The following is a 14655-nucleotide window of genomic DNA, read 5'->3' as shown; positions in this document are numbered from 1 at the left end:
CGTTCACATCTCAACCACTGAATTTTGCAGAAACTTTGGAAATTTTGTGGAATTCCCCTTGCATCCACTAAATTTTGTTGTTAGACAAGAAGGGGTTAACTGACAAATATCCCTTTATTGTTTATTGTGTTGTTGTTCTTTATTATTATGCTGTTAGTGTGACAATGACAAATTTCACAGAGAGAGTACTGAGCACAGTAGTGGACTTAACATGCACAACATCCACATCAATTAACATGTTTATGTTAATGCTGTTAATTTAAAAAGATGTTACACGTTTCTTTATATTCATTAGATGGACTGTAGGCAGTGGCTGCTGAATGTTCATTCACAGCCTAATTGAGTCCACAGTATTACAGATAATCAGATGCCAATATATTAGTCATTTCAAACTGCCAAAGAAAAGCATACAAGAAGCTACATTCATACACTAGTTATGTTCACAGCCCACATACAAAAGGTCCAGCTGGGGCTTCCAAGCCATTTGCTCCAAATCTTCTTTAACATCCTTTTCAGCGACGGAGATGTTTCTGCATCAATTGGGCCCATTTTTAAGACACATAAGACACGGCTGAAAGGTTTAACCTTTGTTTGGAGAATTAGCTCGCTGACTTATAAGGGACAAGACCAAATATGCAACAAGCATCTCAGAATAGGATGCAGTTTTGGCTCCTTCTTGCAATAAAATCAACAGAACATGAATGACAAAAAACTGATCCTAGCGCAGATTTTAGCTCTTTAAGAAGCTTGATCTCAATCAGGGCCTGTTTCTCAGACATTTCTCTTGGTGTGAATGAGAAGATCTCTCTGCAGATCAGCTTCCAAACTGCCAGGGCCAGCCTTGCCACCTGGAGGATCTGTTATCAGAGTCAGTTTATTGAACACGCCACGGCCGAAGTAATCCGCCACCACAGAGAAGCCATCGTTAGAACTCCTCAGCTGTAAAAGACAGAATTACATATTAATAATTACAGGCAGTTTGACTGCATCTTAGCATCAGTAAGCAATGCTTAATTTACAGTAAGTCAAAGAGGTGAGTATTAACTACTTCTAACTAACTATCAAGTAAAATGTTTTCATTTTTCAAATGATAATACCTTAACATGTTCTCAAAAATACAAATATTAAGCCTACTTTTGTCACTTCAGCCATTCATATAGTTACTAATCCTTTTTTGGGCTCTAATTTCATTCTGTTCATTTGGTTCAGCACCTGGACTCCTTAGCTAATGCTAAAACTTCATTTTTGAGCTTTAGCATTTTATTTTAGACCAAAATGATCCCAAAAGAGAAGAGCGGAGACAAGCAAACTTCAGTTAACTTCAGTGAAGTACCTTTTTTTTTTACTTCAGCAACAGGGGATTCATTTTGAGACCTAGTAACAGTAAGGGTATGAAACGTGTGTGGTAAGTGATGAATGGTTGTGTGTAACAGAAATGCCTTGTCTGCTGTACCTGTCTATTGAAATGATCATGAAGGTCTCGTTTCTGGTCTTGTGCACGCAGCATGTCCATCACCTTCCTGTTCTCGGGTGTGCAGGTGGGGCACTCTGCCTCACTCTCAGCGTAGCTCTCGAAACAGTGCTGATGGAAAGAGTGGCCACACAGGAAATGCACCGACGGCAATTCCAGAGGGCTATTGCACATGCTACACTTTGTCTTCTGGAAAATCTTTGCACTGTGGGGGGGGGAAATAGGGAGGAGGGAAACTTTCGATAGTCATTTTGTAAGTGAGTTATACAATCCTCATTAAAAGACACACAAAGTTCACTTACTCCTACATGATTAAAGTAGGAGTTTAAGAGCAGCATTGTCACAGGCAAGATCATAATGATATATGAAGTCAAAAAGTTGTGAACAGACATTTCTCTACAATCCCGCTGAATGCTGTCATACACTTCAGTTAAGGGAGTGCAGTAAAGGTGCATGAGGAACAAGCTGTGCGTGTTCTAAAGCTGGCTGTACAGGGTTTCTGTCCCTTGTTAGTTCGTTGTGGTATTTCAACTTCATTTATAATGGCTTGCCTTCAGAAAACACCAACACTGTGGGCATGGCAAACTATGACTCAGCAGAGTGCATGCGTGGGGATTACATACATCTTCAGCGATGCAAGTGGTGTGTTTGTTTCAGCTTAGGAAAGGCCCAATTTTAAGTCTTTATTAGCTGACAATGGTTTTGCAAGAAATTCAAATCAAAAACCGATATCATCAGAGAGACGCTGAAGCTAAAAACAGTGAGAAGCCCATGTTAGAACAGGAGTTACACAAGTAATCTCCCATATCAGAAACAATAAGCAAAATAATCTGTAAATGTAAGTACACTATAGACAAACAACATGCATTGCTGAGGCATCTCCAGTAATACACAGAATACAGGCCAGAAATGGTTATTATAAAGCTTATTTCAAAGAACCTAATAGGTATTGTTAATTATTTCACATGGAAGCAGCAAAGACAAAGACTATCTAGCATCCAATTTAAACATTCCCTCATTGTGACAGAGCAGTGCATCAGATGCTTATTCCGCTCTGTCGCATACTTTTATTTACTTTTAATTAAACCACATTCTTATTTCTTTTCTAAAGTGTTTTATGAGCCTGCTCATAAGATCCCTTCATAGCAAAATTATGAATACAAGATCCTAGTGCCTATGTGTAACAGTAAGTAACAGAGAAAACTCTACTGCTGTTTTTTAAGCTAAATTACTAATACTACCTTACTGAAAGTAAGCATTCAGCAGTGAACTCGATAAGATGAATTAAAGTACAGTGTAAGATCTGAATGCTTTTGGCAGAATATGGCAGTATTAAAGCAGGAAATAAAGACATTACTGACCTGCCCCCTGTCCATACACAGTTAAAGGACACAAAGAGGAGGTGCATTTTTTTTGCTTTATGCCAATGTATTTTTGGCTGCTGCTATCATCTTTCTGTGTTCCTTCCTTCTCATCTCATCTTTATTTTTTCACCCCTATCATCTATCTGCTGTCACTATTCCAGGTTGAAAACCTTTCTGTTTTTGCTTTGTACTTACATTGTGATAAAAATCTTAATTAAAATATCCTTAAAAAGAATCAGCACAACTACAGGTGAACAGCGAGGTTTTTTGCCGCTTTACTCCCTCCAAGACCCTTCAATGGAGATACCTGGTGCGGAGCTCCTGGATCTCCGAGCGTAGGTGTGCCGTCTCCTCACGGTACTGCCGGATCTTCCGCTCATCTTCCTCAATCTGCTGGCTCTCCCTCTGCAGCTTATTAATCAAGTAATCTTTGATCACTGAGAGCGTTGCTGTAGAGTTGTGGGCCAGCGTCTGAACCACTGCAACATAACCACGAAGATATTTGCACCTGTTTTAATCTGTTTAAAAACTTTAAGCAGAATTTAGTAATGTATGTAGTGCTTGGAAATGAAATGACACAGTAGTCTACAAGCTGGAAAATGGCTCTTTTATACAGTTGCAGACACTTCCTGAATACCTCCTACCTTAATATTGCTTGGTACATGGATCTAGTTGCATGTAAAAGTTTGAATACCCCTAGTCAAACTGCATGTTTTGTTGATTTTCTGATTGAAAATAAGTTAACACATCCTCTGTCAGGAACAAACTTAAACATGGCATTTGTTTGCATATTGTGCACAATTTAACATACTGGAAAAAGTTCAACATATTGATTAAAACAAAATATAAAATGTGCCATAACTTCTGCACCTGCCATATTTTATTTATTTATTTTTTTTACATGTTAAATTCAGCAAATAAACAGTAATTGTGCATTAAAATGTGTAGAAGCGTGTTTTCCGTAGAGGATGTGTTAACTTATTTTGACTCAGAAAATCAACAAAACATGGAACTTGACTAGGGTGCCCAAACTTTTGCATTAGCCTGTACTAGCAAATGCAAACATTTGATTAGTTATTCTCAACCACAGAACGTATATACAGAAGAAATGAGACAGTGGAACAGCACAGCATAACTATAGTAAGGAAACATAGGAACGTTTTACCAGAATAAATGACTCAGTAAAGCATTTATGAAAAAACAGGGCACACACTGCTAAGTTTAAAGTAACACTGCATGCAAAGTAACATCTAGACGTGTGAAAACATAACCAAGGTGAGGAAAGTACAACCACAAGTCACTGAGGAGCAAGAAATGGCATTTGTATTTCTTCATGCAAAACACTTGCAACATACCCAGAAGAGGTGGCATGAGGTTGTTCTGGTCTATGTGCTGCAAAACCTCACTAATGTAAGCTTTGCAGTCTTCTTCTTTGCGTGCGAAGTAGCCCAGAGCCTGCTCCCACAAACAAACCTCCTTATCACCGTAGGTCTTACATGCTTCCACCACCTTTGAGTACTCCTCATTCTGCATGTGGTAATGCATGATCTGCTGATACCTGCAGAGGAAAAAGGTCAGACTTGTGGCATCTCTCATACAATCACAGCACTGGTAACACTAAGCCTGTTCAGAAATGTTCTCACAAGAGCTAGGCATTGCATTAGTAATAGTGTCTGTGTCTGTCAGGTGGTCTATGGCGAGGGTGCATCATTTTGGCCCTGAGCTTCATAGACTATATGGAGAAAGGTATTGGGACACCCTTCTTAATCACTGAATTCAGGTGTTTCATTCAGTCTCTTTGCCACAGGTGTATAAAATCAAGCACCTAGGCATGCAGTCTGCCTTTACAAACATTTGTGAAAAAACAGGTCATTCTAAAGAGCTCACTGAATTCACGCGTGGTACAGTAATAGGATGACACCAAGTCAGTTTCCCTCCTAGATATTCCATGCTCGTCTGTGAGTGTGTGAGTGGCCACCAAAAAAGACTCCATCGCCCTGCTGACTCAATAACTGCAGAGTTCGGCATTAACATCAGCACAAATTCCGTTTGCCGGGAGCTTCAAGACATAAGTTTCCATGGCCAAGCAGCTGCATGCAAGCCTTACAGCACCAAGCACAATGCCAAGCATCGGATGGAGTGGCGTATAGATGAATCACGCTTCTCTATCTGGCAGTCTGATGAACGAGTCAGGGTTTGGCTAATGCCAGGACAACATTACCTGCCTGACTGCATTGTCCCAAGTGTAAAGTTTGGTGGAGGAGGGATAATGCCAAGGGTTTGCTTTTCAGGGGTTGGCCTAGGCCCTGTAGTTCCAGTGAAGGGAAATCTTAATGCTTCAGCAGACCAAGACACTGGACAACTGTTTGCTTCCAGCTTTGTGGGAACAGTTTGGGGAAGAACCTTTTCTGTTCCAGCATGACTGAGCCCCAGTACATAAAGCAGAGTCCATAAAGGCATGGCTGGGTGAGTTTGGTGTGGAAGAACTTGACTGGCCTGCACAAAGCCCTGACCTGAACCCCATCAAACACCTTTGGGATGAACTAGAACAGAGAATGTTAGCCAGGCCATCTCGTCCAACATCAGTGTCTGACCTCACAAAGGCTCTTCTAGATGAATTGGCAAAAATTCAAACAGACACTCTCCAAAATCTTGTAGAAAAAGCGTACCAGAAAAGTAAAAGCTGTTATAGCTGCAAAGGGGGACCAACTCCATATAAATGCCTATGGCTTTAGAATGGGATGTCATAAAAGCCCCAATATTTCCATAGAGTGTATGTACAGAGCATAAAATGAGTTTTTAGACATCTTCATCCTTTGTTTGTTTGTTTTTGTTTTGTTTTAGAATGATGTATTATGGATTGCTTTATCACTGATCAGAAGTACATGATTCTAGCTATAACTTAATCAATACTTTGGACGCAACTGAATATCTAGCAAACCTGAGGCAAAAAGATCTACTTAAAGCTACACTATGTAATGCTTGGGGATTTGGAGACTGGTGGATTGGTTGAAATGTATAATTAAATAAGGTATATAATCACAAAATACCTACCTAAATAAAAAAAAACCACAGGTACTAACCTACATAAAGAAAAGTGAGTCTACCATTTGTCCCACTAATGTTTGACTACTTTTCCTTACTTCACTTAAGTTTTCAATTAATTAACAGGATTGTTTGAGTTTCAGTTAGTAATCCTGGGCCTTTATTTACAAAGCTTCTCAGAACAGCAGTGCTGAGCTAGGATCTGTTCTGGTCAGTAAAGTCGTAGTAAATATGAGAGGAATCTACTTTTGAGCACTGTAATATGAAAGGAACCTATGGCCCCAAAATAACAAGAAAGTCAATGTGTGATTTGACTATGATCTCAAATAGTTACATATTTCTTAAAAATTTTCTTTTCTTAAGGCCAACTATAAACTGTTCAACAAGACTTGCTCCTATCATACAACAGGCAGTACTACTGAGAGTTTGAAGGATTTTGACTCACAGCTTGCCCTTTTCATAGAGGTAGAGCACCCCCTCTTTAAAGTTGTGCATTTGGCAGAGCACCAGAGCCTTATCAAACACGGTGTTCTCTCTCCTCAGCAGTGACAATGCTGCCTCCTGCAGGCCCTTTTTCCTCTGGATGAGAGAACAGAAGCAAAAATACATCAATACTAGACTTTAATAACATAAGAAGATATTTGATCATTTTCTTAATAATGCAGGATGATAACTCTGCATCAATAAGAAATTATTATAATTACGATTAAGAAATTATTATAATTATGTTTAAATGGTGTATTAATTATTACTGTAACATAGTAAATATTAACAACATGCTGTTTACCTCAGGATCCTGTTCATGGGCCCAGTCCTGCAGCCGAAGTTCCAGCAGTGTATCATACACTCCTTGGGGTGGTGACTGTTCCTCTTCAATCATGTGCTCAAGGAACGCTCGTAGCTCTCGTGGGTTGTTGGCAAAAATGGGTATGAACTCTTCTGAATTGGCCTGAGAAACATGGTTACGGTCAAGTGAGGGACTAAGGAAGTCCAATTATTTGCTTAAGCTTATTGGATATGGAAAACCTAAATATTTTTGTTTAGATAGATAGATAGATAGATAAACTTACAAATATTAAAAAATGAAATAAATGAAATAAATCTAGACATAAGTTAAAGTATAAGAGAAATAAAAATAAAAGTATATGTATTTGCATATTTACATGGCTTATGAAACAGATTTGTTGTATTTACATGATAGCAGGCACCAAGTGGTATGAGGTAAACTAAAAGCACAATGATTATAAATGAAAGTGCATAGTGAAAGTGTCATTACAGTAGCAGTTACGATATATTGCATAATATGTCTTAATAGGAGAGGAGATACAGTGATGAGGTTCAGCACAGTTCAGACAGCAAGAGATCAATACCATCTCTGCAGTAAGGAGACTCGTTGTAGAGCCATATAGCAGTGGGTAAGAAAGATCTCACACAGCGCTCTTTAACACAGCACAGCTGTAACAGTCGGCCACTGAATGTGCTCCTCTGTTTATCTAGTGTAGCATGACGGAGGTTTGAGGGTGTGAGGGTATGAGTGTAAGGTGTTATCCAAAGGGTGTGAGGTGTTATGCAGGGCCTGCTGCCACTGGCATATTAAGTCCTCACCTTAAGTTAAATGCTCCAGGGATATATTTATAGCTGTAAATTCACATTTTCAAAAAAAAGTACTAAAACTCAATTTACAATTATGCTTCTTTTTTAATTACTGTTCATTTCCCTGCAGAGATCTTATGCAGTTCATTCAGTCTACAGAGAAAGGGCAAATATCATTTAAGATGTTTCTGCAAGTGACTACAGGTTCCAAAAGGACAAAATACTCGTGGGGTGATACATTTCAAGGTCACCAGACCTCAAGATCAAACAAATGTAAATAAACTTAAAAATATATATATTTTTTAATGTGCCACATTTTATGATTTTTTTTCTCCTCTAATAGGTTAAACTCAGCAAATCAGCAGTGATTGTGCATTAAAATGCACAGAAGTGTGTTCTCTTTAAAGGATGTGTTCACTTATTTTCACTCAGAAAATCAACAAAGCATGTAACTTGATCAGAGGTACCCAAACATTTGCATATTGCATAGATGTGACTTTTTTAGGGTCATATTTTCTTCCTGATGTTCCTTGTTATATTATAAACATCCAAATAGCGACTGCAGTATTCAGACACTTGCATCTAGAACAACTGTCCGAGTGTTTGATTATTCATGCACATCTACATCCTTATGTGCCCCAGATCTTCATCTCTCATTCCCAGAGTGGAGCCATAACCTCACTGAGCCTCTGCTGTCCTGTGAACAGCAGTGTACCCATAAAAGATAATGAAAATTCCAGAGTTCCCACCTTACTCAGTGCTGTCCTGTCCAGACTGTCCCGGTCAGTGGAGTCCCGGCTGGGCTGATAGTCAGTACAGAGCCTCTTCAGCAGCACCGTGGTGCTCTCAGGAACATGGTGCATCAGAGTTTTACCATAGCGCTTCATATTGGTCTCAGCCTGCTCAAACGGCAGTCGTCCGATATAGCGCAGAGCCTCCTGGTAATTCTGGATATAGCAATTAAAACAAAAGAGGAAAAACATTACACTGTGTGGTCTGATTTCTTAAACAGTCTCAAAATTTCAATTTTTAGAATTTTCAATTTAGAATTTTGCTTAATGTTTGCCGTCTAATTACACATCATTGATCTAATATCACAGTTGAAGTATTCTTTGATTCTTCAGATGGCTATAATTCTCCTTACCTTTAAATCCTCCAGCTGGATCTTTAGGTACCACTCGTGGTGCAAGTGCTTCTCTGCCAGGAACACAGCATGGCTGTGGTAACCAGCCTGGCGCAGCACCTTTATGGCTATCTCCACATCAAAATGCACCTCACTCTCACTGCTCTGGAATCCACAGACATATGTAGATAATGATGAGTCTCAGTTCAATGAAAGGCCCTACTACACTGTAAAAATATTTTACTTTTTTTCCTTGACTAAAGAGAACTACACTGAATTAGACTTTAGAAATTCTGCATTCAAAATGGCTTTCTTAATCTTTCTTAGAGGTACAAATTTTAATAGATTCTAAAAGTACTGAAACAGACTATATTCTATGATAATACAAATATGTATATTTTTAAAAAAATCTTTTTATAGCATGGAGTTTAAAGCAACTACACAATACAGCCAAGGAACTGCTTCAAATGTACCATGTCACTGTGTCTTTATGCTTTAAATAACCTTAATGAACTCCTCCAGCTTGGAGCTGTCCTTCAGTTTGGTGTAACAGTTGAGCAGTAATGTTGTGTGATCTGCGTTGGCCAGGCATTGCCTATGAAGAGCTTGCAGGTACGCTGTCAGGTTGTGTATTCTCTGAGCGTCCAAGAACTTGCGGATGACGTACGAGGGTTCAAGTTTCCCAATGGTTCTACAGGACAAAGCAGGTCAGCTTGTGAAACTGCATTGCTACAATGTGTTGTATTCATATTTACTGAGCAATCTCCCTAATCCTAAAGTAACTACAAACAGGTTAAGAATTATGCTAAAATTAATCATTCATAACAAACACTAATCACTTATTTGTTTAGACTACAGTTTCCAAAGAGGACGCTTCTTACCGAATATACTGTTGAATAGCTCCATCATGGTCACCTTTAATGTAAAGGTGATCTCCATATTGTCTGAATATCTCAGATAGACCATCATTATCCAGATGCTGGCTCTTTGCCAGATTAATTGCCATCACAAACAGGTTCTTCTTAAAAAGCATCTACAGAAAGAGAACACAATCAGTTTATTCAGTTTATCATCAATAGTGTGGCTAAAGATGTAAACATATACTGTTCAAACAAACTGAGGGTTACTGATGGAGAACTCTCTCATTTTACAGGGCAACATTTAGCATTAGAATTTCCAAAACCACTTACTAGCAGAGTAAGACAGTGTAATCAGCGAGTGAACTGACCTCTAATTTAGTCTGGGTGTCCTTCTCTTGCAGCATAAACATGTTTCCATCTCTTGTCAGGATGTAGAACGAGCCCCACTCTGCAAGGACATCTATTATGTCGTCAAATGCTGCACTATAGGCGATGAACTTATTGTCTAAGTCATAAATCGTCAAGATCTGTTTTTCTGTTGGAGAGGTCTCTCTGCTCCCAAAGTCAGGCCTGTGACAGAGATTTCACAGTTTAAATTTGATCAAACTTTCCAATGCTAAACCCTAATGCCTTAAGGGGTACAAAAGGTACTTTATCTTGTTTAGATACAAATCAAATTTTCACAATTTTCCACTTGATATAGTTCTTTAGGTTTAAACTAGAGCTACAAGTCTGAGAAATGGTTTGTGGATATATTTACAGAAAAGATCTAGGTGATTTTTGACTTCTAGTGTTTATTAGCAACGTTAGCCTCATAGCTTAAGTGCTTAAGAAGAACTGAACTCCAGAACTTAAAAAGCTAAATTTGGACATGACTGATCAACTACATTTGGTTTAAAGGGAAAATTGTCTAAATTAGGTTTTGTTTCTGTTTTGTTGATGTAGTGGTCCTTACGCTACACAATCAAGCACAGGCGAGGTTCACACACTTTACAGCTTACCACCTTAAGGAATTCCCAACAAAGAGTATCTGATAGCTAAATTCCACTGGGGTGTGTGGAGTCAATACAACTTCAATTTAATTTCAATGGATTATGGTACAAATATGTTCCCTGGCTAAAGGTGGCTACCTGGCTACCACCCCAGTGACAAGAGGGGTACTGCCCCAGTGACAGTTTTGTACCTTTTTTAATGAAAGTGTAGTTGCTATTTCTTCACTTATATGAACAGAAACAAGAAAAAAGTGAACACCACAAAAAATATTCTATAATTATTCACTAAGAGGAGTTTGTTGCCAACTCCAATGTTTCACAGAAAAATTGCAGCTAAAATTGTGTAGTGTGCATTTATCAGGGCTTAATTTTGCCAGAACAAAAGGCTCACAATAAATACGCTCATTTAACATATAGAAATATACCAAGAAAAATCATGATACTATTTTCTACCCATAACCTGATATTTACATAACAAAATGCAGAAAAGTTAATAAAAGTAGCATGTTGTGCCATGACATGCAAGTATTTTCACCAACATTATGTTTATCACTTGAATGCAAATGTGTCCACTACTGCTCTGACTGTTCATCCTTCAACTGAGCTAAATCACTGGCTTGTGTCAAAACATATTAACTACTCATGCACAAGAAGTTGTTTCTTTAGTTTCAGGAAACTCACATATGAGAGAATGTTCGTTAATTAAGAACCTCATTAACACATCCGTTTGTCGTAAGATCCAACATTATGAGGACAACTGACTCTAAGCCACATATCTGATACATTTTTTAGCTTAGATTTTTTTTATTTCGTGTTTTTTTTCGTTCTAGGACCTCCCCTGTCCCATCGAGCTGCCAGATCCATCGCTGCTTAGTGTTTCAAGACATCATCATTCACAAATTAAGCCCTGGCATTCATCATAAACTAAAGAGGATGATAAGTGTTATATGAGTGGTTCTTACTTGTTAGGTGACTTGGTATCTCGGGTGAGCAGCAGTAAGTAGCCCCGGTGCCAATGGGCCAGAATCTTTTGTCCATCAAAGGCAAAGCAGGGTCCCCTTTCATCGGGCTGGTACAGATAGACACAATCGTCTCCCGCAACGATGAACTGTGAGTCCTGAGAAGGGTCAGTGAGGGCAGAACAGCGCAGAGCGCAGCCATGTGTGTCCAGCTCCAAGCGAGGGTACTCCTTCACTGATAATGTGTAACACTAACAACAAGGTAGACCAAGACAGGCAGCACTGAGTACAACAACAACAACAACAACAACAACTTCTTTCTGCATTTCAGTTTAGAGAACAACAACAAATATTCCTAATGTAAAACTCGCTAAATAGGAAAATTAAAACATACCTGCACTTTTTCAAGGGTGGCTACAAACAGGTGTGTGACTTTTCCCGCCTGGCGGAAAGCCAGGCCAGTGACCGGGCAGTTTCCCTCGTGAAGGGTCAGTGTTTTACTGTGCCTGTCTCTGGTGATGTCACCTTTAGTCAAAACTACACTTCCATCTGTAAAGCCTGAACATAACACCACATTATGAACATTAGAGTCAATTGTTTAACACAACCTTATTTTCATTCTAAGTTTAAAAATGAAACATACATTTTGTAATTAAATTTACATAAAACAGTTTTGATTATTTTTACAAACAAAAACATTCTACACTACTAATAATGAGAGGGAGAACCAAAAGGCAGCTGTACCTATGGCCATGAAGTTTAGGTTCTCATGTACACTAAGACAAGACACTTCTGTGGGTTTATTCCCAGGAATGGCCGGGAATATGCGGGTGCACAGAGGATTGCCGCTGTCCCTCTTATCTGTATTCCACACTTTCACCTGGTGTACATGTAAACAAAACCAAAATACACAAAAAAGAAGATCAGCATTCCACATGGTACACATGAAAAACTATGGTGATATTTCCCTGACAGAGCACAACCTCAGGTAGGATGTAGCATTCAATAAATGCTTCTATACACGACAATAACACATAGAAGAAATAAACAAACAAACACAAAGCTTACAATTTACATATTTGATTACACAAAACCTGAAAAGGCCAAAGAATGAAACATGAACAAAAATATGGATAAAAATAATCTACATACAAATTTAAGCAAACTGACAAAGAATTTTAAGGTCTTTTTAATAATAGTTGTAACGCGATATAAGGAAAATTCCACTGATTCTTCAAAATGTCTGCAAAATTAAATTATCAAGACATGAACAAAGTCATTCATAGTGAACTGATGTGAAATGCTCTGTTCTAAAGAAACTTACTGAGTCAGAATTGTTCACAACAGCAGTGAAAGGAATAACACATTTTATGAGTTTAATGCCTCTAAATCACACAACTTACTCATTAAAAATGATTTTACAAAATGGTTACAAATACTTTGCCTAAGACACTGTTTTACAATAGTTTTGCTATGAGCCTTTAGCCTAAAACACTTTTTTAAATGCGCGCAGGGTGCTGCACAACAAAACAGTACTTAAAAATATTTGATTTCTCCTAATTTACACCTATCTTACCATAACCAATAGGCTATTACATATTATAAACTCAGACGACACATCACAATGCCTGGTTCCAGTCACCACCACTGTAAACAACCCTGATTTTGAAGTTTTTCTACAAACTACTTTACATCAAGCTACTCTGAATAACTCTGTTTACAAATCTCCCTGATAGTATTCTGCAGCAATTTAAAAAAAACTGGTGGAATTCCCCTTTAATACTACAAAACACGTTTTAAATACATGTCCTATTAAATATTCTAGTAGATTTTTCTGTCTGAGCATCAGAAGTGTTGAACACTAAAGTACTTACCAGTGGGTTGATGCCATGCTCGTCCTGCCCAACTGAAACCAGGATGCTGTGCTGCTTCAGCTGGTACAGGTGTGTCACCCGCAGTTTGTAGGCTTGGAAGGAGGTGAGCTGGAGAGAGCGCGTTAAAAACCAGATCTGACCGTCCATATGTGCACAACAAGAGTTAAGGAAACCACGAACTTTAAAATCACCCTATCTGACAGGTCTTATAAAGGTGGTTAAACTACTGGGGCGAGGGTGTGTAAGCTTAGGATATATCTCAACTGAACTCAGGCCAATGACGAACTCGGCTAAAACAATCTCCACAAACCCACTAACTGACTCTAATATCATATTAAATGGGTGCAAAATATTCACTCTGAAAGTGTGGATGTCACAGATTAAACTACTGGTCCGTCGTTTCCTGACAAACACTTATTATCACAGAAGTGAAGTGCTAGGTTAGCTAACGTTAGCCCCACGTCCCTAAACAGCAGCTCTGCACTGTGAGGATATCTCCGAGGACGATGTGTCCCCGTCCTGAGTCACAGGCCGATATGCCGCTGGGCAGAGCGAAGTTCTTCCCATTCTCCCCCGGATCCTTCACCGCTTCTTTATCAAAAAACACAAACCGTCTCCACTGCAAGAACGCAGCCATTTTCTTACCGAGTCCTCCTCAACAAAATCATGTGATTCATATTAGTGTCATGTGTTCAGCGTCGGGCAGAAAAAAAGACATGGCTGTGTCCGAAACCGCTTATAGTGTGTTTGGACGCAGCTTGTGAATGAAATTAATCATTTATTTTCTTGGCAGACGATTAAAAGTAGATATATAAAACGAACTGTACTTTTAAGAATATGGTAAAAATAAATATATAAAATAAAGTATGTTAATAATATATAGAGAGAATTTTAATACCGCTAATTTCAAATTTTAAAGTAATAAAACGAAATCAGTACATTGTTGTTGATTGCTTGAATAATATTTCCGAAGCAATGCATAACAACGTATTTAAGTTCACATACAATGTACAGTGGAGAACGCTGGGATTGACATTAAGACTTTAAACAGAAAATCTTTAAGAGTCTTAAATGCTTGGTGGTACTCGTTTTCCTTTCCTTTCCAAAATAAATGTGAGACCGTTTCTACGCCAGCATCTCAAAACGAGCATCGCATGACATCACAAGTGTATTAACAGGTTCGAACTACAGAAAAGCAGTGTGCGAAACTACAAATAGTCGCACAAACATTCAGGAACCGCTTCGTTACGTCATCTTCTGCACGCCCATGTTCTTTAACGTGGACCAATCAAACACGCGCGTGTGTGCAAGACTGAGTGCTAACATTGTGCTTGGCACGTGGACCAATCAGAGCGCGTCTTCGGCCCAGAAGGG

The 14655-nt window shown here is 38.7% G+C and overlaps 1 protein-coding gene across 1 annotated transcript; it reads right to left on the bottom strand.

Annotated features, from left to right (window-relative positions):
- Nucleotides 1-107: 107 nt before the first annotated feature.
- Nucleotides 108-13918, bottom strand: vps11 (VPS11 core subunit of CORVET and HOPS complexes). Its single transcript, XM_036595086.1, has 16 exons — nucleotides 13777-13918; nucleotides 13282-13430; nucleotides 12152-12287; nucleotides 11802-11965; nucleotides 11411-11658; nucleotides 9825-10026; nucleotides 9478-9629; nucleotides 9101-9287; nucleotides 8618-8761; nucleotides 8223-8420; nucleotides 6668-6829; nucleotides 6326-6459; nucleotides 4191-4393; nucleotides 3143-3314; nucleotides 1454-1676; nucleotides 108-939 (listed from the first exon to the last, which is right to left on the bottom strand). The coding sequence occupies exons 1-16, from the start codon at nucleotides 13916-13918 to the stop codon at nucleotides 772-774; spliced, it is 2784 nt and encodes a 927-aa protein (XP_036450979.1). The 3' UTR covers nucleotides 108-771.
- Between the last annotated feature and the right edge of the window lie 737 nt (nucleotides 13919-14655).

The sequence above is a fragment of the Colossoma macropomum genome, unplaced genomic scaffold (assembly GCF_904425465.1).
Source record: "Colossoma macropomum unplaced genomic scaffold, Colossoma_macropomum, whole genome shotgun sequence".
In the NCBI taxonomy this organism is placed as follows: Eukaryota; Metazoa; Chordata; class Actinopteri; order Characiformes; family Serrasalmidae; genus Colossoma; species Colossoma macropomum.
Note: the sequence above shows the minus strand (reverse complement) of the source record. Positions and strands in the feature narration are given on the sequence as shown.

What these genes read in the sequence shown, in the direction of transcription:
- vps11 (XM_036595086.1), bottom strand. Translation starts at nt 13,918, where the DNA reads ATGGCTGCGTTCTTGCAGTGGAGACGGTTTGTGTTTTTTGATAAAGAA. An exon ending in AGCTGGAGGAGTTCATTAAG is followed by an intron (nt 8,762 to 9,100) that starts GTTATTTAAAGC and finishes TGTGGATTCCAG; the next exon opens with AGCAGTGAGAGTGAGGTGCA. An exon ending in CTCTATGAAAAGGGCAAGCT is followed by an intron (nt 4,394 to 6,325) that starts GTGAGTCAAAAT and finishes TTTCCTCTGCAG; the next exon opens with GTATCAGCAGATCATGCATT.